The 24,019-nt window shown below is 40.0% G+C and overlaps 1 protein-coding gene across 10 annotated transcripts; it reads left to right on the top strand.

Annotated features, from left to right (window-relative positions):
- Positions 1-479: 479 nt before the first annotated feature.
- LOC115859173 (zinc finger protein 239-like) lies at positions 480-23,837 on the top strand. 10 transcript variants are annotated; one of them, XR_009565675.1, is made up of 6 exons: positions 480-533; positions 1,544-1,599; positions 11,878-12,091; positions 14,624-15,505; positions 19,401-19,512; positions 21,449-23,837. XR_009565675.1 is itself a non-coding variant. In XM_070045492.1 (6 exons), the coding sequence occupies exons 5-6, from the start codon at positions 12,058-12,060 to the stop codon at positions 15,124-15,126; spliced, it is 537 nt and encodes a 178-aa protein (XP_069901593.1). In that variant the 5' UTR covers positions 480-533; positions 1,166-1,344; positions 1,544-1,599; positions 5,057-6,296; positions 11,830-12,057; the 3' UTR covers positions 15,127-17,572. The 10 variants fall into 10 exon arrangements, 8 of the variants coding, with proteins under 8 accessions (XP_069901593.1, XP_069901591.1, XP_069901594.1 ...); XM_070045492.1 differs by lacking the exons at positions 19,401-19,512; positions 21,449-23,837 and adding exons at positions 1,166-1,344; positions 5,057-6,296 and having other exon boundaries at positions 11,830-12,091; positions 14,624-17,572; XR_009565674.1 differs by lacking the exon at positions 21,449-23,837 and having other exon boundaries at positions 19,401-20,349.
- Positions 23,838-24,019: the final 182 nt, after the last annotated feature.

The raw sequence follows: 24,019 nt of genomic DNA, 5'->3' as shown, positions 1-24,019 counted from the left end.
CCGAAAGTTTGCGTATAAACACTCTTCCTCCAAGTCATCAGGGATCGCAGGTCTTTTGATCATGAGCCACCCTGTTGCCCTGTTCTCCTTGCTCAGCCCTGTTTTCTTGGCTCCAAACCCTGGTCTCACTGGGCATTGACTGGGCACATGAACTTGGGTTTGACAACAAAGCCAGGCTCCCAAGCGTGAGGGGGAGAAGTCCCAGCGCGCAGTCTCACCCAGCCTGCACACCCTCCCCTCCCCACTCAAACCTCCGTAGTAGGTCGCAAGCTTCTACATGGCACTGCCACTGTAGGATCCCAGGAACTGAAACTAAAAAGTGGCGTTTCTAGCCCTTGGCAAGGCTGAAGGAGAACCCTCCACACGCCACAGCCAGGGTAACAGGCGATGGAGACAGCGGCGGCAGGGACCGAGGCGGCGCGCCGCGGGGTCTTGTGGGAGACGCCGGGCTCTCTCCGCGCAGGCGCAGTACAGCCTCAGCGGGCTTGGCCCCGAGCCGGGAAACCAGAGACGCGGGACCCGGCTTGAGCCAGGTGAGTCCGGCGGCTCTTGGCAGCGGCAGGAGCTACTTCCGGCAAGACTGGGGTTCAGAGGGGCACTCAGGTTCAAAGGGAAGATAGATATCAGAGGGCCAGAGTAGGGGTGGGTTTGAGGTACTTGAAGCCCCAAGTCTGGGGCCCCGGGAGCGATGGTCCCCGAAAGAGTGTGTCACCCGCGATTTGGCTGTGGAGGGTCAGATCCTACCAGGTTCTCTAAAGCAGGCACAGTCACCGGCTCTGCTCACCGCAGACAGGAGCGTTCGTGGAACCCTCCTCCCCCCCGCCCCGTGGCTCCAGGATCCCCTTCTCCTTCAGACTCCAGCCTTGGCTTAGCCCCCTGTGCCCCGCTGCTCCCGGCTGTGGGCGCCCCCAGGTCGGGGCTACGATCGCAGCATATCGGCGAGGCGGGTCAGCCGCGTATCTCCCCCAGAGCAGTGTGTGCGGGCGCTTCCACCCTCTGATGTCTCGGGTTTCTCCTTCAAGTGTTTGGCCGCCGGCTTTGCTGTCCCGGTGGCCAGAGGTTCCTAGCCGGAGTTCCTCCGTATGTATCCTGGGAGACGCTTAGTGTAACTTTGAGCCCGGCTGGATTTCCGACTGTGGCACTCTTGCTGTTCTTGAGCCCACAGGAACAAGCCATGCTGGTAGGAAAGAAGACCGCAACTCTTCAGGCGGCTGGACCCCTGAGAGGATACACCTGTGACCTGAGGCTTCCTGCCAAAACTACTAGCCAAGACCAGGGTCTGGAGGAGGAAGTGGTTCTGGAGCTGCTGAGGCTGTGGACGTTCCTCAGCAAGGCTTGGGTCAGGTGACACCTTCAGAGAACAGGGAGAGACCGTGAACTTAGAACAGACTGTTCCCCATCTCTTGCCTGAGGTGGTGAACAGTCTGTAGTGTGGAGAGGAGAAGGCAACGTAGGGCAGGCTGGTTGAGGGAATGGTTCAGGCGAGGCTGGCCACTCTGGGGGCTGCAAGGCAGGCTTGTCTCATGGCTCCTTTCTTTTCCAGCTTTTCCTCCTTAACTCCTTGACCTTGCTGAGGAAGAAGAGATGACCGGTTCCCAGGTGAGATGCATATTTCCTTTCTCGGTCCCGGTATACATACTCTTGAAGAAAAGGAGAAGGAAACACATTTTGGATGTGCTGGATATGCTCAACATTGACTTTTTCTTTTGACACTCACAACAGTTGTGAGAAGTGGACATTATTTCCATTTTGCAGATGTAGCAGCTGGCTCAGTGAGGTTTAGAGACCTGTCAAGTTCACCAAGCTATGAAATGGTGGAGCCAGATTTGTCTTTAGGCCCATTGCCTATGCTGTACATGTTGTCAGTGGACAAGTCTTCTCATCCAGGGACTGAGCCTGAATTGTGCACACCTTGAGGGCTGGGCCTAATCTGTGAAATGAAGGACTCTGAAAGGAATGCACTTTCTTGCCTGGTGCCCTTCTTTAGGTTAGGTCTCTTCTCTCCCTAACATGTTGCTCATTCATTTATCTACTTTGTCATGGCTGCTCTGTGCTCATTTATTTGTAAGAGCAAAACAAACTGACTTAGATACAATTCTTACTTCAAAGTGTGTGGTTTCTTTGGGGGAGATTAATATGTACATGTATAAAATAGTGATTATTACTCACATATACAATGAGTAATATGAAAAGAAGCCACTCTTAAGTGTCACTTTGAAGACTGCACTCAGTGATAACAGTGCTAGAGGAGGGAAAAAAATCAGTGTGCACTGGGGTGATTGAGGAAGACTGAAGGAGGTGAGCTAGAGAAAATTTGAGTACTACAGGTTTCCTCCGCTATCTGAAAGTAGGGTGTTCCTATGAAACCTTTCTGAAGCCAAAATGGTGGAAAGAAGCAATTACTTTAGGACACATCTTGCTAATGGACGCACAAAATAAATCGAGATAAAGCACAGATGCTCACAGACACAGTTCAAAGCTATGGAAACTTGATGCTGAGTGAAGTTCCTGGGGAAGAAGTTTGGCAGTGCCACTCTAGCAGCCCTGGGTATGTGCTGCCTCTGTAATGACTCTGCAAAACAAGTGTTGAATGATTTTTTTGATTTTTGTTTTTCTTCATGAAAGTGAAAATGCTTTTCAGATTTCTTTCTGTTAGCGAAAACAGGTACTAATGTAGGTCTTAATGTAGGTCTTTCATGAAAGCGAAGTGGCAGATAGCAAGGATACCTGTATATGAACTTCCATACCTCTTTCAAGTCTTTACCGTTTTTTGTTGTTTATAATTGCCTTATGGCCTAGTTTATGATCAATTTTTACAGTGTTTCATGTGTGCTTGAGTAGAATGTATATTCTCTAAAGGTAAGTGGGTAGGTACCAACTTTTTTTTTTTTTTTTTTTTTTTGCGATACATGGGCCTCTCACTGTTGTGGCCTCTCCCGTTGCGGAGCACAGGCTCCGGACGCGCAGGCTCAGCGGCCATGGCTCACGGGCCCAGCCGCTCCGCAGTATGTGGGATCTTCCCAGACCAGGGCACGAACCTGTGTCCCCTGCATCGGCAGGCAGACTCTCAACCACTGTGTCACCAGGGAAGCCCCTCAACTTTTTTTTTTTAGACTTTCTGCTGGCACAATTCATTCTCATTTTAGAGAGGTTAGTCTTTATTCCATTAAGACCTTCAATTTATTGGATGTGGACAACCCACATTAAGGAGGGTAATCTGCTTTACTCAAAGTCCACCCATTTAAATGTTCATCTCATCTAAAAAACCCTCACAGGAACATCCAGAATAATGTTTGACCAAATATCTAGGCAATGTGGCCCAGCCAAGTTGACATATAAAATTAACCTTCATATCACCCTCTAACCTACTATATAGTATACTTATGTATTATGTTTCTTCCCTGTCACATACTGATAGAATGTAAGCTAGTTCCACCGGGGCAGTGTTTGTCTGTTTTATTCACTAATGTATCCCCAGAGTCAGGAACAATATCTGATGCATTGTAGGTACAATAAATATCTATTGAATAAATCTTTATCATCCTTATCCTCCTTACCTTCATCCAATGTCGGATGGTTACTTTTGGAAAAAACAAAACTTAAACCCCCACCTATTACTCCTCATATGTAGTGCTCTTTCCATATCCATAACGGAACACTTATCTTCAGAAATATCTTGAAGCCTCAGGATTCTCCCAAATAAAGTGAGTGTATTTATTCATTGACCAGGGTTTGTGTTCTTTAAAATCCAAGGATGGCCCTTGGGCTGGGCTATGGGTGTTCTTTTTCTTCTACCAGAGAGGGTCTGAGGGCTTTTCGTCAGCATGGTAAAGGAGCATCTCAACTTTCTTGTTACCAACAGAAATCTGGTGCTAAGCAGCCTAGGTCATAGATAATGTTGATTGGAAATTACTTAACAGCATTTTCCCCTAATTTTTATTTTATTTATTTTTTAATTTTTTTTTTTTTTTTTTGCCGTACGCGGGTCTCTTACTGCTGTGGCCTCTCCCGCTGCGGAGCACAGGCTCCAGACGCGCAGGGTCAGCGGCCATGGCTCATGGGCCCATCCGCTCCGCTGCATGTGGGATCTTCCCGGACCGGGTCATGAACCTGTGTCCCCTGCATCGGCAGGCGGACTCTCAACCACTGCGCCACCAGAGAAGCCCATCCCCTAATTTTTAATACTTCTATACAATTTTTAAAACTGTCTATAGGTGTCCATAAGATCTGACTTGTTTAAAATTTTTGTATCTTTATTGATTTATTTTTGTTTGCTTAACCCATCAAGAATTGAGAAAAAAAGTGTGTGGAATCTCTTTGAGTAGTAGATATGTCAATTTCTCTCTGTAGTACTTCCATTTTAAAAAAATATATTACTTTGAGGATGTTTTATGAGGTACATACAAGTTGAGTTGTTATATCTTCATGGAGAATTAAAGTTTTTATCCCTATGTAGTGACCTTTTATATCACTTTGTGTCTAGAAATCTATTTTGTTCAACATTAGTATAGCTATTCCTGCTTTCTTTTGTTTATTATTTACCTGGTTTACCTTTTTCCATTATTTCAACCTTTTCAGGGCCTTATGCTTTAGGTATGTCTCTCATTAACTGCTTATAGCTGAATTCTGTCTCCTCCCCCCTCAATCTGATAATCAGCACCTTTTTAACTAGCAAGTTTAGTCTGTTTGCATTTAGTGTAGTTATTGATATATTTGATGTGTTTGTACTGTCTTGCACTTTAATTTTATTTGTCCATTTTTCCTGTATTTTCCCCTCCTTTCTTTTTTTTGTTTGTTTTTTAAGTGGAGAGGGTTTTTTTTCTTTTTTTTCTTTTTCCTCTTTACATGTTTGAAATTTATAACTTATATACATTCGTTTGGTGGTTACCCTTGAAATTTTATCGTGCATACTTGCAAGCCTAGGTTTAAACAATATGTTAACCTCTTTCAGAATAATGCAAGGACTTAGGAACTACTGATCACATCCCCCATTGACTTAAAAGCTATTGTTTTCTGCATTTTATTTATTTTTTATTTTTTCGGACTTGCTGAGCAGCTTGCAGGATCTTAGTTCCCCGACCAGGGATCGAACCTGTGCCCCCTGCATTGGAAGTGCAGAGCCCTAACCACTGGACCGCCAGGGAAGTCCCTGTTTTTTGCATTTTAATTCTGTCCTCTTAATAAATTAGATATTATAGAATTATTATTTTATACAGACAATGTTTGTTTGGATTTACATATATGTTTATCATTTATTTGCTTGCCATTCTTTCTTCTGTCTCAGGCTTTCCTTCTGGGATCACTTTTCTTTTTCCTGAAATACATTCTTCCTAGAAGTTCCTTTTTAATGCATCTTTAGACATTCCATTTGTTATTTTTTTCACAACTGCATGTTATTTTCAGATAATTTCTTTGCTTTATCATCTTATAATTGCATCTTTTATTTTTTCAAATAATTCATGTATTGCTGTTCTGGTTCTGTATCTGATAGTTTAAATATCTGTAGTTGTTGGTAGTGTAAATCTGTTTTATGCTCACTCTCCCCTTTGATGAGTTTAATTATGAGCTCATTGATTGATCTTTATTTGAGTCCTATGGGAAATTTTTCTCCAGGGGAAATATGCTTCTGTTTCTGCCAGAGCTTAGAGGATGGTACTAACATGGGATGGTCCCAGTTCCTCAGAGGTCCCAGGTCAGGCTAAGCTTCCCACCCTGCAGCTGGCATAAGGTTCCATATACCACAGCAGCGCTGCTATTGGCATCTCTGCAGGGCAGCCCGTCCTTTCCAACTGCCTGCCACTCTGCTCTCAGCTCACTGGGTTGTTTTGTCTTATTTTAACTTTTCAGTTGTGGGGAAAGGAGTAGTCCTTTTTCTTTGTTTCCAGTTAGGTGAAATTCCTTATTTTTGTGACATGATATTATTGACCTGTAAATCTTATAAATATTTGTAGCATCTGGTTTACTATTTTTCAACTTAACTAGTAATCCAAGAAATGTTATAATATAATGAAATGGCATTTTTGCCACCTATCAAATTGTCAGAGATGTGTTTTTTAAAAATACTTACTGGCAAAACCAGGACACTCAAATACTTTTAAACTAAATGTCATCTTGCTACAAACTTTTTGGAGGGCTTTGGAAATATGTGTCAGAAGTCTTTACCTAACAAACCTAACAAAAGTCTTTTAGCTAACAATTCTACTTTTAGGAATTTACCCTGAGAAAAAGAGTGGATAAGTGCATATAATTTAAATACAGTGATATAACTTGCAGTATCATTATGATAATGAAAAGTGGTAAGTAACTTTAGTGTCCAATATAGGGACATTTTGTTGTTGTTGGTTTTTGTTTGTTTATTTGTTTGTTTTTTGCGGTACGCGGGCCTCTCACTGTTGCGGCCTCTCCCGTTGCGGAGCACAGGCTCCGGACGTGCAGGCTCAGCGGCCATGGCTCACGGGCCCAGCCACTCCGCGGCATGTGGGATCTTCCCGGACCGGGGCACGAACCCGTATCCCCTGCATCGGCAGGCGGACTCTCAACCACTGCGCCACTAGGGAAGCCCCTGTTGTTTTGTTTTTAATATTTATTTATTTATTTGGCTGTGTTGGATCTTAGTTGCGGCACACGGGATCTTTCGTTGCAATGCGTGGGCTCTTTGCTGTGACGTGCGGGCTCCTCTCTAGTTGTGGCATGCAGGTTTTCTCTTTAGTTGTGGCTCTCTAATTGAGGCCCACGAGCTCAGTAGTTGTGACACATGAGCTTAGTTGCTTCTCTGACTAGGGATCGAACCCGCATCCCCTGCATTGGAAGGCAGATTCTTTACCACTGGGCCACCAGGGAAGTCCTGGGAGATTGTTAAATTATGATATAACTATGAGAAGAGCCACTATATAGCCATTAACAAGGTATAGAAGAATATTTACTAATAGGGGAAAATGTTCATGATATTTTAATTGAAAAATGTTTTAAAAAGTTGTAAAGAATATCCCCAAGTTTTAAAACTTACATATATATGCCAAAATGTAAATAGTAGTTATTTGGGGGCAATATGATTATATATTTTGTATTTTTTTTTGTAGTTTTCTCTTATCTTCCATAATAGCACTTTTGTTATCAGAAAAAAATAGCAAATGAAATGTGATTCTCATTGCGAGAGTGGGAGGGAGGGGGTTATTTGAAATGTGTGTTGTTTTATCATCAAGTTTTCTTTCCATAGATGAACGTTAATTATGTCAGTACATACCCTAGGAAAAAGTTATAATTTAAGTGTCTAGCCTAGACATACAAGCCAGCACTTCGTCAAACTAGTGGGCTAGATTAGAGACTCAAAGTTGCCACTGCATTTTTTATATTATATAAAAAGAGTATGCACTGTTTAGAAAAAATCCTCAGCCAAGTGAATAAATAGTACAGCCATATTGCAGACATTTTACAAACAAGGAATATGAGGAAGAACCAAAAAATGTATTTCTTTACATGAGATCAAATAGATCATAGGCTTAGAGGTTTCATTTATATCAGCAGCTAATTTATGTGTGCCTGTACTACTTACTCACCGTGTGTAGGATCATTATAGATGTGAGACGTTGCAACACTACAAGTGATTTTTCAGCACAATCTGTAGTGATACAGCCTTAAATACACTTGATATTGCTTCTTTAATAGCTGAAATAAAACCTGGGGTTGGGCATTAAAAACTGTGGTTTTAGGCATTTATAATGACACATTTCTACTGTATTTAAGAATAAATTTTTAAAAATGACAAAATTTAATTGATGTGATCATTCATTATTCATATCTGGTTAAATTTGTAAAACAGACTCCTTTACAAATATTTTCAATCTCCCAATATTTAAGACCAAGTCAAAATATTATCATTGCATATTGATAATCTGTTATTCTCATCTGGGTTTATGTTTTGTCTGTTTATTTCACTACCTAGACCAATGTCCTTTAAAAGTGTTTTTAGGGACTTCCCTGGTGGTCCAGTGATTAAGAACCCATGCTTCCAGTGCAGGGGGCGCGGGTTCAATCCCTGGCTGGGGAACTGAGATCCCGCATGCCGCGTGGTGCAGCCAAAAAAAAAAAGTGTTTTTAAATTAGAATTTGATTTATTTTATTAAATGCTGTTTTGCCATCCTGTGAGATGGTCATATGGATTTTCCTTTTTTACTTGTTATGATTATGTATGTTAATAGATTTTCTAATGCCAGCTGTTATCAGGCTAAATTCTTAGGGTCAAATAAACAAAACATTAGCAGTGTCTCTTTATTCAAGACCAACTTGAATATTTCACCTTTACAGCCAGTTCCCAAAAGCTTCTCATAATTAAGAATTGAAAATTAGTACTACAGTGTGAACATGCCTAATTACTGGGAATTTATTTTCATCAACTTTGTTTCTGAAGTTGCTGTATTTCTAGACTTAGAAATTTTCTGTTACTTGACTGCATTGCAGTGAATGCTCTCTCTAGGAAATAAGTTTGTGATGATTGAGAAACAGAATTAAGACAGTGGATAGATATCCAGAACATAAGTCTTAAGTGTGCCTTTGAGTCACATAATATATAGTCTTAGAAAATAAGTTACAGTTATTGTAGACTAAGCATTAATGATGTTGATGTTTGAATTTCAATACTGACAGATCACTAGTAAACTATTTCAAAGCTTTATAAAAGACATTGAATTTCATTCTTAGAGTTTTCCCACAATACAACTTAATCTTTCTTCTTAGAACCATAATAAATACAAATAACCACACTAAAAGATCTATCACATCCTCATTCATATTAGACTTTTTTTTAAGTTGAGGTATAGTTGAATTACAATATTGTATTAGTTTTAGGTGTACAACATAGTGATTCAAAATTTTTATAGATTATATTCCATTTAAAGTTATAAAATATTGGGTATATTCCTGTGCTGTACAATATATCCTTGTAGCTTATTTATTTTATTCATAGTAGTTTGCGCCTCTTACTCCCCTACCCCTATTTTGCTCCTACCCCCTTCCCTCTCCCTGCTGGTAACTACTAGTTGATTCTCTATATCTGTGAGTCTGTTTCTGTTTTGTTATATTCATTCATTTGCTTTTGTTTGTGTTTTTTTTTTTCAGATTCCACATATAAGTGGTAACATACAGTACTTGTCTTTCTCTGTTTGACTGTTTCACTAAGCGTAATACCCTCTAGGTCCATCCATGTTGTTGCAAATGGCAAAATTGCATTCTTTTTTATGGCTGAGTAATATTCCATTGTGTGTGTGTGTGTGTGTGTGTGTGTCTGTGTGACATCTTCTTTAGCCATTCATCTGTTGATGGACACTTGGGTTGCTTCCATATCTTGGCTATTGTAAATAGTGCTGCTATAAACATTGGGGAGCATGTATCTTTTCAAATTAGTGTTTTCCTTTTCTTTGGATATATATTCCCAGGAGTGGGATTGCTGGATCATATGGTAGTTTTATTTTTAGTTTTTTGAGGAACCACTGTTTTCCACAGTGGCTGTACCCATATTAGACTTCTTTACAGTGCAGTGATTGGAAAGGAAAGCACTAGCTTTTAAGTAATCTCATAAAATCATTTTCAGTTCATAGGACACCTTCCTGTCTATTCCCAAAACTGCCAATTCTTATCAAGGGCATTTTAATACCTAGCCACTGTTCAGGTGTGGATGCAGCTATATTTACACTTGGTGGTTAGTCTTTAAGATAGTCTAAGAATCTACAAGCTTGCTTGAAAATAGAAATGATATCTTCCTAATTAAATGTTTAAAGGTGCTGGGCTTCCAAAAAGAATGATAGATCAAAGAATCCTTGGATTTGTTTAATAATAAAGGTATCAGTTAGCCTGGCTAATTAGCCAGCGTCAGATGAACTTTATGTTGAAATATAACTTTGAAATGAAATGGAATAGAACTTGGCTTTGTAGATAAATAAGTATATAAAGAATATGGACATTTCCAAGTACGTATCTAAAACATACATAACACTGTGGGTCTGTATATGTTGGTGGAGAGTGAGGGAACAGGAGTAGTTAAGGCTGAAATGCAAGTTTTGGGCAACTGGGTGAAAGGTGATAGTCTTCACTGAGATAAGGAACAGAGGAGATGGAGCCTCTGTGTTTCTGTGTGTGTTTGTGTGTGCAGAGGGGAGTTAGAAGACAGTTTGAAGCACCTGTCGGACATCCAATTAAAGAAGTCTAGAAGGTAGATATCAAGGTCTGAGACAGATCCAGGTGAAAGATACAAATTTATGAGTTGTCACCATGTATATGGTCATTAAAGTCATGGGCTTGGTTGAGATCATCCAGCTGATATGTGAGAAGAGAAGAAAACGAAGATAACCAGAGAAGAATCTTGAGGAACACAAATATTAATATTTAAGGAATGGGCACAAAAAGAGGAGCCAGAGTAGAGATCATGTTGCAGGAAGGCAGGATGGTATAGACCAATTAGGAGGCAGAGGTGAGGTCATGGTGGCTCAGAATAAAGTGGGGGCAGTGGAGGTAAAAGAGAGATTTTAAAAGATTTAGTGGGCTTCCCTGGTGGCGCAGTGGTTGAGAGTTTGCCTGCCGATGCTGGGGACACGGGTTCGTGCCTCGGTCTGGGAAGATCCCATATGCCGCGGAGCAGCTGGGCCCGTGAGCCATGGCCGCTGAGCCTGCGCGTCCGGAGCCTGTGCTCCGCAACGGGAGAGGCCACAACAGTGAGAGGCCCGCGAACCGCAAAAAAAAAAAAAAAAAAAAAGATTTAGTGACGGATCATGTGAGGGATGGGAGAGAGGAAGTCAAGGATGACCTCTTTTTTTCTGACCTAAACATCTGGGTGGTTGGAGGTGGGGTTTCCTGAGTTAGAGAGCACTGGGAGAGAAGCAGTTTTGGAAAGGAAGATAAAGTCAGAACTGAGCATGTTGATTTAGATGTCTTGGAAGACATCCAAATAGATATTTCTTTCACTTGGTAGAAATTGATTGATTACCTACTGTAGATCAGGCACTATGCTTCACACTGGATGTTCACCAAGGAGATATTTGGGTCTGGAACTCTAGGTATAGCTTGAGGTCTTGGCTGCCAAAGTACATTTGAGAGTTGTCAGCATTCAGTTGGCATTTGAAGCTATCAGAATATATGAGATCACATAGGGAGAGTGAGAAGAAGGCCTAGGATCCAACCCAGGAAACCCGCACATTGACCTGGAGAGAAGGAGATTGAGAAAGATTGACCAGAGTGTTAGGAGAGTTAGGATACTATGATATCCAGACTCTCGGAGGAGTTTTGAGGAACACCATGTGGTCAACAGGGCCAAATAATGCCAAGGAGTCAAGCATAAAAAGGATTGAAAACTTTCCATTGGATTTATCAGCAGGGAAGTCATTAGTTATCTTATGAGGATGAATTTCTAGAATAGGAAATGCTGGATCAAAAGATATGTTTGATAAATACTGCCAAATTGTTCTCCAAAAAAGTTCATACCAATTTATACTCCTTCCAACAGTATATGGGGGTATGTGTGTTCTCATACTGTCACTGGTAGTGGGTATTATAAGTCTTAATCTTTGCCCCAAGGATAGGGGAAAATAATGCCTCGTTATCTGAATACCCATTTCTTTGATAATTTGTGAGGCAGCATGTCTTTTTATGTGTTTATTGGTAATTTTTTTTTCTTCTTGAAATTACTCAGATTATTTACCATTTGTCCATTTTTACTGGGAGCATTTTATTTTTTTTTAATTGATTTTTAAGAGCTCCTCATATTATTAGGGTTGGTGAGCCTCTGCAAAAGATATACATATCTTTAAAATTTTTTTATTGTTCTTTAAATTATTCTTACAGCTTAGGACAAAATTCTGAAGTCCCCTTTATACTGTCTACCTTTCTCAGTGTTGCCAAGTTTGTACCCTTTGTACCACGGAAGCTGGTGTAGATGTTTGCTCACTGAAGAGGAATTACTGGTCATTGGTGTCTTAAGAACACGTTACGTTCAAGGATGTGGCCGTGGACTTCACCGAGGAGGAGTGGGGGCAGCTGGACTCCGCACAGAGGGCCCTGTACAAAGAGGTGATGCTGGAGATCTATGGCAACCTGGTCTTAGTGGGTGAGGACAACTGCTCTTTGGAGAATTTTTGTTCCCTTGGTTGTTTAAAGCTGTGAGCTCTTAAAGTGTTTAACTAGGTGAGGGCTTGAGATTCAAATATCAGAGTGTCCAAATCACTACTGAAGAAAGAAAAATGTTGCTACTAAGTAAAAACTTGAGTTCCCCCTCCGCCATTTATATTTCTTTTTTTTTTTTTTGAGGTGAAGTTCACATAAAATTAACCATTTGAAAGTGTACAATTCAGTGGCACTTAGTACATCACAATGTTGTGTAACTAACTCCTCTATCAAGTTCCAGAACATTTTCATCACCCTAAAAGAAAACCCCATACCCATTAAGCAGTCACTCCCCATGCCCCCCTCCCTGTAATTACTTATTTAATTAGAAAGGTATTAAAACAAAATATATTGCATATAAAGTAAAAAGTATCTTTCAGACTATTTTCTATTTATATTACATATAAGCAGACAGAAAATATATAAGCTCACAGATACATATTTGTTTTGTTTCTATTTGTGTATTTATCTGTTTATGTTATAAAAATTAGTTCTGCAACTTTCCTTTTAGTTAGTAACATATGTTAGATATCTTCACATGTCAAAATATTTAGACCTATCTCAGTCTTTTAACTGGCTATATCATATTCCATTGTATGATATATTGATATACTGAAATTAATTTTTTTTTAATTTATTTATTTTTGGCTGAGTTGGGTCTTTGTTGCTGCACGTGGGCTTTCTCTAGTGAGCAGGGGCTACTCTTTGTTGCAGTGCACGGGCTTCTCATTGCGATGGCTTCTCTTGTTGCGGAGCACAGGCTCTAGGCACGCGGGCTTCAGTAGTTGTGGCATGCGGGCTCAGTATTTGTGGCTCATGGGCTCTAGAGCGCAGGCTCAGTAGTTGTGGCGCATGGGCTTAGTTGCTCCGCGGCATTTGGGATCTCCCGGACCAGGGCTTGAACCTGTGTCCCCTGCGTTGGCAGGCGAATTCTTAAGCACTATACCACCAGGGAAGTCCCTTGCATAGTAGTTTGACTGAGTAGAGACCTTTAGATTCAAAATCATTTTCCCTGAGAATGTTCTAGCCATTGTATCTTTGTTTTTAAGCCTCGGATACTGCTGAGTCTGATCTGATTCATTCGTTTAGTAATTTTCTCTGTCTTATTTTATCTTATTTTTGTTTGTTTAACCTGTTTTTCTCGTCCCTCCCTTCTTTGGAATTTAGGAGTTTTACCAGGATGTGCCTAGCTAGGCAGTCCTCCCCGCCACCCCCCAACCCCGTAATTATATTTGCCTGTCATTGAGCCCATTCATCTCTGAAGCCTTCAGCTCATGGGGAGTTTTCCCTTGATATTTCATGAGATTTTGTTGAGGGAAAAAGAGGAAAAGCTTTAATTTATTCATTTCTACTTTTTATATTCCATGTCTTCCCTTTTCACGAGTTTTTATTTTGACAAATTTTGGACATCTTTGTCCCTCCTTTTTTTCCTTTCTTTTGTCCTTGTAGGGGAATCATTGGTTTAGGTTTAGCTTGCTTGCTGATAGTCTTTTTTCCCTCAAGACTCTGAAAATATTGTACTGTTGTCTTTGGTCAGTCTCAGTCTCTTTTCAAAGGAGTAACTTGTTTTGCTTTTTTAATGTTTTGTATGCTTATGTTTTCTTGATCCTTGAAATTCATAAATTTCATCCTGGTAGGTGTATATGTTAGTTTGTCTTTTTTTTTTAGCACTCCTAAGTGGTCCTGGGAAAATAGTTTCAATCTAAGAGAATCAAGTTCTCTTTCAGACTAAGTACATTCTCATTATTTATTATTATTATTATTTCATATCCTTTCTTCTCTCCTTCTGAATCTCTTATACATGTAATATATAGGAGCTTCGAGATCATAATTCCATTTTTAAAATCCTTTCCTCTGAGTCCTAGTAGAACTCTTCAAGTTGATCTTTTTTCTTTTTAAAGAACTTGTATTTATTTATTTATTAAAATTTTATTTAGTTTTGTCTGCATTGGATCTTCATTGCTACACACAGGCATTCTCTAGTTGTGGTGAGCAAGGGCTACTCTTTCTTGCAGTGTAGGCTTCTCATTGCAGTGGCTTCTCTTGTTGCAGAGCACGGACTCTAGATTCGCGGGCTTCAGTAGTTGCAGCACGCGGGCTCAGTAGTTGCAGTGCACAGGCTCTGGGGCACGCAGGCTTCAGTAGTTGTGCAGCGTGGGCTCAGTAGTTGCAGGCTCTAGAGTGCAGGATCAGTAGTTGTGGTGTACCGGCTTAGTTGCTCTGCAGCATGTGGGATCTTCCCAGACCAGGGCTTGAACCCGTGTCCCCTGCATTGGCAGGTGGATTCTTAACCACTGTGCCACCAGGAAGTCCCATCTTCAAGTTGATCTTTTAATCCACTAACATAGTTTCTTACATTCTCCAGTCTGATATTCTATTGCTTACAACCTCCCTTGAGGTCTTTTAACTTGACGGTCATATTTTTTCATCATTGTAAACATTTTCTCATTCTTAAATCATCCCCTTTCCCACACAGGAAAGAAACTTTATGACTGTGCCGAGTGTGGCAAGAGCTTCAGTCAGAGCACAGACCTTCACATCCACCAGAGAGTCCACACGAGAAAGAAACCTTTCGTGTGTGATACATGTGGCAAAGCCTTCAGTTATAACAGGAATCTTCACGTGCATCAGAGGGTCCACACAGGAGAGAAACCTTTTAAGTGCGAGGAGTGTGGCAAGGGCTTCCATCAGAGCCCCAACCTTCGCATCCACTGGAGAGTCCACGCTGGAGCAAAACCGTACAAATGTGAGAAGTGTTGTGAGAGCTTCAGACAGAACGTAGACCTCCAAGAGCATCAGAGGGTCCACACAAGGGAAACCATTTCAATGGTGAAACCCTTAAAGTACAAGCTTCCGTGCTCATCAGAAAGTCCACACAGGAGAGAAACCTGTAGGTGTGAGGAGTGTGGAAAGGATTTAGATCACAGTGAATCTTCACATTCTCCAGAGAATGAAACTGCAGATGTGATGGGTGTGTGATAAGGGTTTCTTCAGTTAGAGCTTAGATCTTCGAGTTTATCTAAGAATTAATACAGGAGAAAACCCATTTATATGTGCTAAGTGTAGTAAGGGCTTTGGAAAGAGCACTAACCTTGAGTTCCATAAGTCCCCACAGGAGAGCAATGTTACAAATGTGCAAGTGTGGTAAAGGGTTTCTTAAGAGCACAGAGCTTCTCTGCAGAGCGTCTACTCAGGGGAGAAACCATTGATTTCAGTGTCTGTGGTTGGGGCTTCCGTTACAGCACAAACCTTCATGCACATCAGAGTCCATGCGCGGTAGAGACCCTGTGTGCGTGAGAAGCGAGTCAGGCCTTCACATCCATTTGACTCCACGTGGGAGAAAACCATGCAGGTGTAGGTATGTGCATATCTCCCCCTTCCCCAGAGAGCCTGTTTCTACCACGATTCTGGCAGCTGCAAGAGAGGGCAGCTGCGTGTGCTTTGCTCGCCGTTGTGTCCCCAGCTCCTGGCACAGTGCCTGGCAGGAGTAGCCACCGAGTAAATATTTGTTGAATGAGAATCCATGTGGGAGGGAACCCCTGTTTGTGTGATAGTGGGGTAAGGACTTCAAGGTCAACATGTTGAAGCCTTTTTAGAAAGTGTGTTCACAGTCAGATCATGGGTTTTGTCATGAGTTAATCCCTGCAGGAGAGAAATCCTGTGAACCTGATGATTATACTAATGGACTTAGAGAAAAATTATCAAATTATTAAATCAGTGTAGTAAATTTAAAAATACATGTCTTCAGCATAAGAATCCACACCCCCAAAACTGTATCAGCTGTGAAAATACTTTAGTCAAAACTCATACATTAAAATGTGTATCTATTCAGGAAAAAAAAATCCTGTGTACACCCTAGTGAAGTTATGTGTCAGGCTCTGGACTGACCACCTCCGCGTAAGGGGGACTCCACCAGAATCTGGTAGCAGTAGCTCTTCTTTTGTTTTATATTTCATCTCAAAGAGGTTTATGTTAGACATAACCAATGAGTTATCCAGGGCCAAGGATTAACAAGGCCTTCCTTTTGGGAGAGACGCCCCTTACCTGGCAAAGTGCCCTTCTAGGCTGGAAGCCTCCTGGCCCTGATTGAGTGTCTCCCTGCCCATCATGTCATCAGGCTGCTGGGAGCTTTGCACCATGGATTGTAGAAATTCCCAGGTGAGGCATGTTCAGGGTAAGTGTCTATAGAAGAGATAGCTAAAAAAAAGGGGGCTGGGTCAGGGTTTACAGAGGGGAGTTAGAGGAGAGGAAAGCAAGTCTGAAATGGTAGGGAATAATTAGAAGAAATAGGAAAAGAACAGTGCCTGGGAGGTAGTTGGGAGGGGTCATAAGGGTGGGAAGCCCCAAGGCTTCTCCTAAGTCTCCAGCAAGTGTCTCAACCTCCAGTACAGGGCTCTCCTTGGAGATCTATGCTAACCAGAGTGTGGTCTGTAGTGGGTAGAGATGGACCCCAGTAGCATCAGGGCCAGTTGGGGCCAGAGGTGGAAGAGCTGCTGTGAGGGCCCTTGGAAGGCAACTCTATGCCCCATCACTTCCCCACGTGGCCCAAGTCAGGCGGGACCATTATCCCTCCAATAGAAGGAAGGATCATATATGCAGGCAATAATAAGCTTGACCCCCTTCAGGAGGCATAAATTAACTAGAGAACAGCCTGGGGGTCTGGCAATGAAAAGGGAAGACCTGGACCAGTGGAGGTTATGAAAAGGTCAGTGACCCAGTGTCATCTCTAAATCTGGGTAGGGAACAGAGAAAGTTGGTCAACATTTCCACTGAGTCCTTCACCTAAGAGCAATGTATTTTTCTGCATCCCCACTAAACAGCCATTTGGGGGTTAGAAAGGCTTTGGGGCTCTTTAGGAAGACTGCCAGTTGAGCTGTCCAGGGACCACTGGCCTAAGTTGGGAAAGGGGATGGTATCCCTGAGGACTGTGATGGCACCCAAATACCACTGAATGCAGGTTATATTAATAAAATTCTCACAACACTGAGGTTTTATATTAGTGTCTTTTCCTTCTTCCTCTTTCTTTTTCCTCTCTGTCTCTTCCCTTTTATTTTCTTTCTCTCTGTTTTTAGATTTAAAAAATATTTGAAGTACAAAATATTTCAGACATACAGAAAAGTTCAGAAAATGTAACAGCTATTTTCTCAACTGAGATTAAGTAGATGTTAAATTTTTTGCCATAAGAGCTTCAGGGTTTTTTTTTTTTTGGTATGGAAAAAAAAAAAGCAACAGATACAACTAAAGCCTCATGCTCTATTCTCTCAATTCTGCTCAGAGGTAACCATTATGCTTTAGTTACTATGTGTTGTTCCTCTGTATGTTTTTGGTTTTTTTATTACCCGTATGTCCATGGTATCTTAAATTTTTACATAGATAACATCATCTTGTATGTTATCTTTTTGCAATTTGCTTGATTCACCAAACATTACAGTTTTGATTTTTTTTTTTTTTTTTTTTTTTTTTTTTTTGCGGTACACGGGCCTCTCATTGTCGTGGCCTCTGCCGTTGCGGAGCACAGGCTCCGGACGCGCAGGCTCAGCGGCCATGGCTCACGGGCCCAGCCGCTCTGCGGCATGTGGAATCCTCCCGGACTGGGGCACGAACCCCCGTCCCCTGCATTGGCAGGCGGACTCTCAACCACTGCACCACCAGGGAAGCCCTCATCACGTTTTTAACACACCGCAGATTTATCACTATTATTATATGTTGTAAATAGCCAACCCAAGTTTCAATTAACCGGAACATTTACCAGTTTCTTACCACTGGTTCTTGCATTTCCTCCTTCCTTCTGAGTTCCATTTCCTCAGCCTCCCAGAGCAGTTGCAGCTTGTATCGTGGTTAAAAGCACCAGCTCTGCAGTCAGCCTGCCTGGGTTTGATACCTGGCTCTCTAGATCTCTAGCTATGTGACCCTGGGCAGAGTACTTAATTTCTTTGTGCTTCAATTTCTCCATCTGTAAAAGAGAGATGATAGTATTATTTACTTCATGGGGTTGTTATTAGGATCAAATGAATTAATATTTGTAGAATGATTAAAATAGTGCCAGGCACATACTAAGTCTTGTAAAAGTATTTCTTTTGTAAATAAAATAAATGAATCCTTCAGTAGTTTTTCAGCAGATATGTCTGAGAGTAGTAAATTCTTTATTTCTCCCTTACTTGTGAATTATAGCATAGCTGGATATAGAATTCTAAATTGGAATTTAATTTTTCTCAGTAATTCCTTAACCTCTAGTGCTGCTATTAAAAGTCTGTTATTAGTCTAATTATTGTTTCTTTTGAGACAGCCTGACTTTTCTCTCTGGTTAGTTTTAAAATTAGGATTTGCAAAATCCTGAAAAGCAGAAGCATGTTCTGCCATTTTACTAAATGTATATAGGAGTGGGTTTACTTGTATTTTCCCTAATCAAGACAGTAGCATGTAAAATAGCTTTTACATGCTATTTTCTCTTTTGCTAATTTTTCATTCTTTATTATATCCTTCTACTTCTATTGGGTGTATCTTTTTTTTTTTTCTAGCGTCTTGAGTTACATGGTTAGAGTTTATTTTTAGCCTTTCTTGTTTTCTAATAAATGCATTTCAGTGCATTTATTAGAAATTAAATTTCCCTTGAATACTTTGGCAGCATCCCTTGCAGTATGCAATTTGGCAGTATGTATCAAAAGGCTTTAAAATGTTTATGCCAGTTGACTGAGAAATTTTACATCTAAGAATCTATGTTAAGGGAATAATCAAATAAATTATGTGTAAAAGGTATACATTAGCATGTGTTATTTCTACTTTTTTTTTTTTTTTTTTTTTTTTTTTTGTGATACGTGGGCCTCTCACTGTTGTGGCCTCTCCCATTGCGGAGCACAGGCTCCAGACATGCAGGCTCAGCGGCCATGGCTCACGGGCCTAGCCGCTCCGTGGCATGTGGGATCTTCCCAGACCGGGGTACGAACCCGTGTCCCCCACATCGGCAGGCGGACTCTTAACAACTGCGCCACCAAGGAAGCCCTACATTTTTTAAAAGAAGGAAAGGATTACTTCACAATCCAGAGGATGTCATAATGTATCATAGTATATCTCTATGATGCAGTATTCTCCAACAAGAAAAGTGATGTTTTTGAATCATTTTTAATGACTTAGGAAAATTTGCATAATATAGCAGATATAAAGACACATACATAGAGGAAAAAACTGGAAAGAAATATACTAATATATTAATAGTGTCAATGGATGATTTTTATTTTCTATTTTATGTTTTTCAGGATTTTGCAAGCAGTCTAATGCTTCCCAATCCCTGTTGACAACAGCATTAACTCTTCTAATTACAAAATGATACGTGCCTATTGTAAAATATGAAAACATTATGAAACAAAAGTAAGTGTAACTGGTTTAATCATGGAGTGTCAACTCCGTGGGGTATATAAGATCATGAAATGGTTCTTTTTTCCCCCCAGGCTCTGCCTTCATCCATTCTGTTGAATCCCCATGAATGAATGAATGAATGAATGAGTGAGTACTGAGTGGGAAAGAGACACTGAGGGAGGGCTTTAGGAAAGGAAGGCTTTTCCTCACCAGTTCCCTGAGGAAGAATACAAACTGTATAAAAGATTACAACTGGTGAAAATATTTCCAGTCCATATCACAGACAAAGAGATTCATCTGCCTATTTATCAAGAGCTCTTAGAAATCAAGAAGAAAAAGCACAGGGACTTCCCTGGTGGTACAGTGGTTAAGAATCCGCCTGCCAATGCAGGGGACACGGGTTTGAGCCCTGGTCCAGGAAGATCCCATATGCTGCGGAGCAACTAAGCCCGTGCGCCACAACTACTGATCCTGCGCTCTAGAGCCTGCAGGCCACAACTACTGAAGCCCGTGTACCTAGAGCCCGTGCTCCGCCACAAGAGAAGCCACCGCAATGAGAAGCCCGCGCACTGCAACGAAGAGTAGTCCCCACTCGCCACAACTAGAGAAAGCCTGCACGCAGCAACAAAGACCCAACGCAGCCAAAAATAAATTAATTAAGAAGAAAAAGCACACAAAAAAATGTGAAGAGACTGTTCAGACATAATACAAGTGACCCTTAAATGTATGGAAGGATGACAGACTTTTCTCATAATACGAGAAATGCATATCAAAACCATGCTGAGATACCATTTCTCACCTATGAGATTAGCAAAAAATTGAAAATTAAAAAAAAAACTTGTTAATGAGGCATACAGAAGTAGGCATTTTCATACATTGCCGTGGGGCTTGCAAAATAGAACAACTCCTATGGAGAAGAATTTGACAATATCTACCGACACTGTAGATACATTTGCCTTTTGATCCAGATATTCTATTTCTGAGACTCTATCCCACAGATACACTTGTACATGTGCTTTGCAAATATCTGGCATTGTTTCCAATAGTAAAAAGTAGAAAACAACACAAATGTTCACCAACAGAGAACTGGTTTAATAAACTATATCCACACAGTGGAATGGTATGCAGCTGTAATAAAAAATAAGGAAAATTTCCTTGTTGAAATGGAAATACCTCCAAGATATATTATTAAATGAAAAATGCAAGGTGAAGAACAATGTGTGTATATAAATATATATTTTATAGAAATATATATATATTGAATTTTATGTAAGGAGGAGAATGAGAATATATATCCATATTTGCTTATATTTGCATAATGTCACACTGGAAGGATAAACAAGGGACTAATAAAATAATTGGGGGGACAGGAGTGAGGGTGAGGATTTTCTGTACTTTTTTTCTTTTTGTATTCTTAATGTAGTTTTTTAAAATATTTATTTTTGGCTGCATTGGGTCTTCGTTGCTGCATGTGGGCTTTCTCTAGTTGCAACAAGTGGAGGCTACTCTTCATTGCGGTGCACGGGCTTCTTATTGTGGTGGCTTCTCTTGTTGTAGAGCCAGGCTCTAGGTGTGCAGGCTTCAGTAGTTGTGGCATGCAGGCTCAGTAGTTGTGGCACATGTGCTTAGTTATTCCGCGGCATGTGGGATCTTCCCAGACCAGGGCTTGACCCCATGTTCCCTGCATTGACAGGTGGATTCTTAACCACTGCACAACCAGGGAAGCCCCTTAATGTAGTTTTGATCTGAACATTCTACCTATTTTTAAAATAATGCTGAATGAGATCCAATGTCGTTTTGGCATTTATTGATATCATAATATTGGTTTCTCTATTAATTATTTTATGATTAATTATCTTAATAAAATGTTTTCTGTGTAATTTTTGCATCTATAGATTTGTCTGATTTCCTTTTTTTTTTTTTTTTTTTTTTGGCCTATTTTAATCAGGATTTGTTACTATGGTTCTGGAGTCTCTAAAGTGGATAATTCACTAAATAACCTAGAAAAAGAAGAGCAAAATAAACTCAAAACAAGCAGAAGGGGATAATAAAGATAAGAGCAGAAATTAATAAAATCAAAAACAGAAAAATAGAGAAAATCAATGAAACCAAAAGCTGATTCTTAAAGAAAAAAATCAGTAAAGTTGATAAATATCTAGCCAGACTGACCAAGATAAAAAGAGGGAAGGCACAAAGTCCTGACATAAAGAATGAAGGAGGGGACATCGCTAGTCTCCCTACAAATATTAAAAGTATAATAAGGAAATACCATGAACAACTCTGTGCACATATATGCAGCAACTTAAATGAAATGGACCAATTTCTTGAAAGACACAAATTACCAAAACTCATTCAAGGAGAAATAAAGTGGATAGTCCTATACCTATTAAAGAAATCTAATTCATGGCTTCCAAAAAAGAAAACTCTAGGTCCAGATGATTTCACTGGTGAATTCTACTAAACATTTAAGGAAGAAACAACAACAATTTTTCACAATCTCTTCCAGAAGATAAAAAGGCAGTACTTCCTAGCTCATTTTAATAAAGCCAGCAGTAACCTCATATCGAAACGAGACAAAGATCCAAGAAAACTACAAACCAATATCCCTGCCCTCCGTATATAGAAGCAAAAATTCCTCAACAAAATATTAGCAAGTGAAATTCAGCAAAATATAAAAAAGATAACCAAATGGTGTTCATTCCAGGAATACAAGACTGATTCAACACTTGAGAATCAATGTAATTCTCCACATTAACAGATTTAAGAAAAACTACATGATCATATAAATAGGTCCAGAAAAAGCAGTTTAAAAAAATTAACATTCATTCATAATTAAAATTCAGCAAACTAGGAATAGAAGGGAAATTCTTCAGTCTGGTAAAGGTCATCTGCAATAAAACTACAGCTAACATCATACTTAATGGTGAAAGATGGAATGCTTTCCTCCTAAGACTGGAAATTAATGCAAGAATGTCTACTGTCATTACTCCTATTGAATATTGCTGTGGAAGTCTTAGCAAATGCAATAAGTCTGGAGAAAACTAAAGGCATTCTAATTGAAAAGGAAGAAATAAAACTATTCACAGATGTTATGATTGTCTATGTAAAATATCCCAAAGAATCTATTAAAAAGCTCTTAGAATTAAAAGGTTTAGCAAGGTTGCAGAATACAAGATCAATATACAAAAATCCGTTGTATTTCTATATATTAGCAATGAACAACTGGAAACACAAATTTAAAAAACAGTACCATTTGTATTAGTTCCAAAGGAGAAAGAAATGCTTAAGTATAAATATAACAAATTATGTGAGGTTTTATGTGCTAAGGAAAGAGGTGAAAAAAAGAACTAAAGTGAAGAGACATACGCATATGGGTTAGAAGACTCAGTATAGTTAAGATGGCCGTTCTGCCCAAATTGACCTATAGATTTATTTCAATCCCAAACAAAAATTTATATAGAAAGGTAAAGGAACTAGACTAGCCAAGGCAATTTTGAAAAAGAAGAACAAAGTCTGGAGGACTCATACCTGATTTTAAGACATACTGTAAATCTACAGCAGTCAAGGCAGTGTAATCTGGGCAAAAGGATAACAGAGAATAATGAGACATAATAGAAATCCCAGAAATAGACTCACAAATATGATGAACTGATTTTTGACCAAGGTGCGATAGAAATTCAGTAGAGAAAGGAAAGTCTTCAATGAATGGTGCTAGAACTGGATGTCTATATGCAGAAATACGAACCTTGATTTACAATTTACACTGTTAAAAATTAACTCAAAATGGATCATAGCTAGACCACAGTGAGATACCACTTCACATTCACTAGCATGTCACTAATCAAAAAGACAGTAACAAGCAGTGATGGTTGGAACTGTCATATATTACTGGTGGAATTGTAAAATGGTGCAACCACTTTGGAAAACAATTCGGCAGTTCCCCAAAAAGTTAAACATAGAGTTGCCAAAAGACCCAGCAGTTCTATTCCTGGGTACACCCAAGAGAAACGAAAACATTTGTCCACACAAAAATGTGTGCACAAATGTTCATAGCAGCAGTGTTCATAATAACTAAAAAGCTGAAACAAATGTCCATCAACTGGTGAGTGGGTAAATAAAATATAGTATATTCATACAGTGGACTATTATTCAGCTATAATAAATGAAGTACTGATGCATGTTAGAACATGGATGGACCTTGAAAATATGCTAAGTGAAAGAAGTCACAAAATATTACATATTGTATGATTCAAGTTATATAAAATGCTTAAAATAAGCAAGACTGAAGAGATGGAATGTAGATTAATGGTTGCTCGGGGCTAAAGGTAGAAAGTGGAAAAGAGGATTTATTGCTTATGGGTATGGGGTTTTTTTTGGGGGGGGGGGTGGATAAAGATGTCCTAAAATTAGGTGTGGTGATGTTTGCACAACTCTGAATATGCTAAAAAAACATTTAATTTACACATTAAATGGGTGAATTGTATGGTATGTGAATTATACTTTAATAAAGCTGTTTTTC

Source organism: Globicephala melas, chromosome 1 (assembly GCF_963455315.2).
Source record: "Globicephala melas chromosome 1, mGloMel1.2, whole genome shotgun sequence".
In the NCBI taxonomy this organism is placed as follows: domain Eukaryota; kingdom Metazoa; phylum Chordata; class Mammalia; order Artiodactyla; family Delphinidae; genus Globicephala; species Globicephala melas.
Note: the sequence above shows the minus strand (reverse complement) of the source record. Positions and strands in the feature narration are given on the sequence as shown.

Coding starts and splice junctions, on each gene's coding strand:
- LOC115859173 (XM_060307219.1), top strand. CDS start 12,058: ATGCTGGAGATCTATGGCAACCTGGTCTTAGTGG. Junction 12,092..14,623: donor TGGCAACCTGGTCTTAGTGG/GTGAGGACAACT, acceptor TTTCCCACACAG/GAAAGAAACTTTATGACTGT.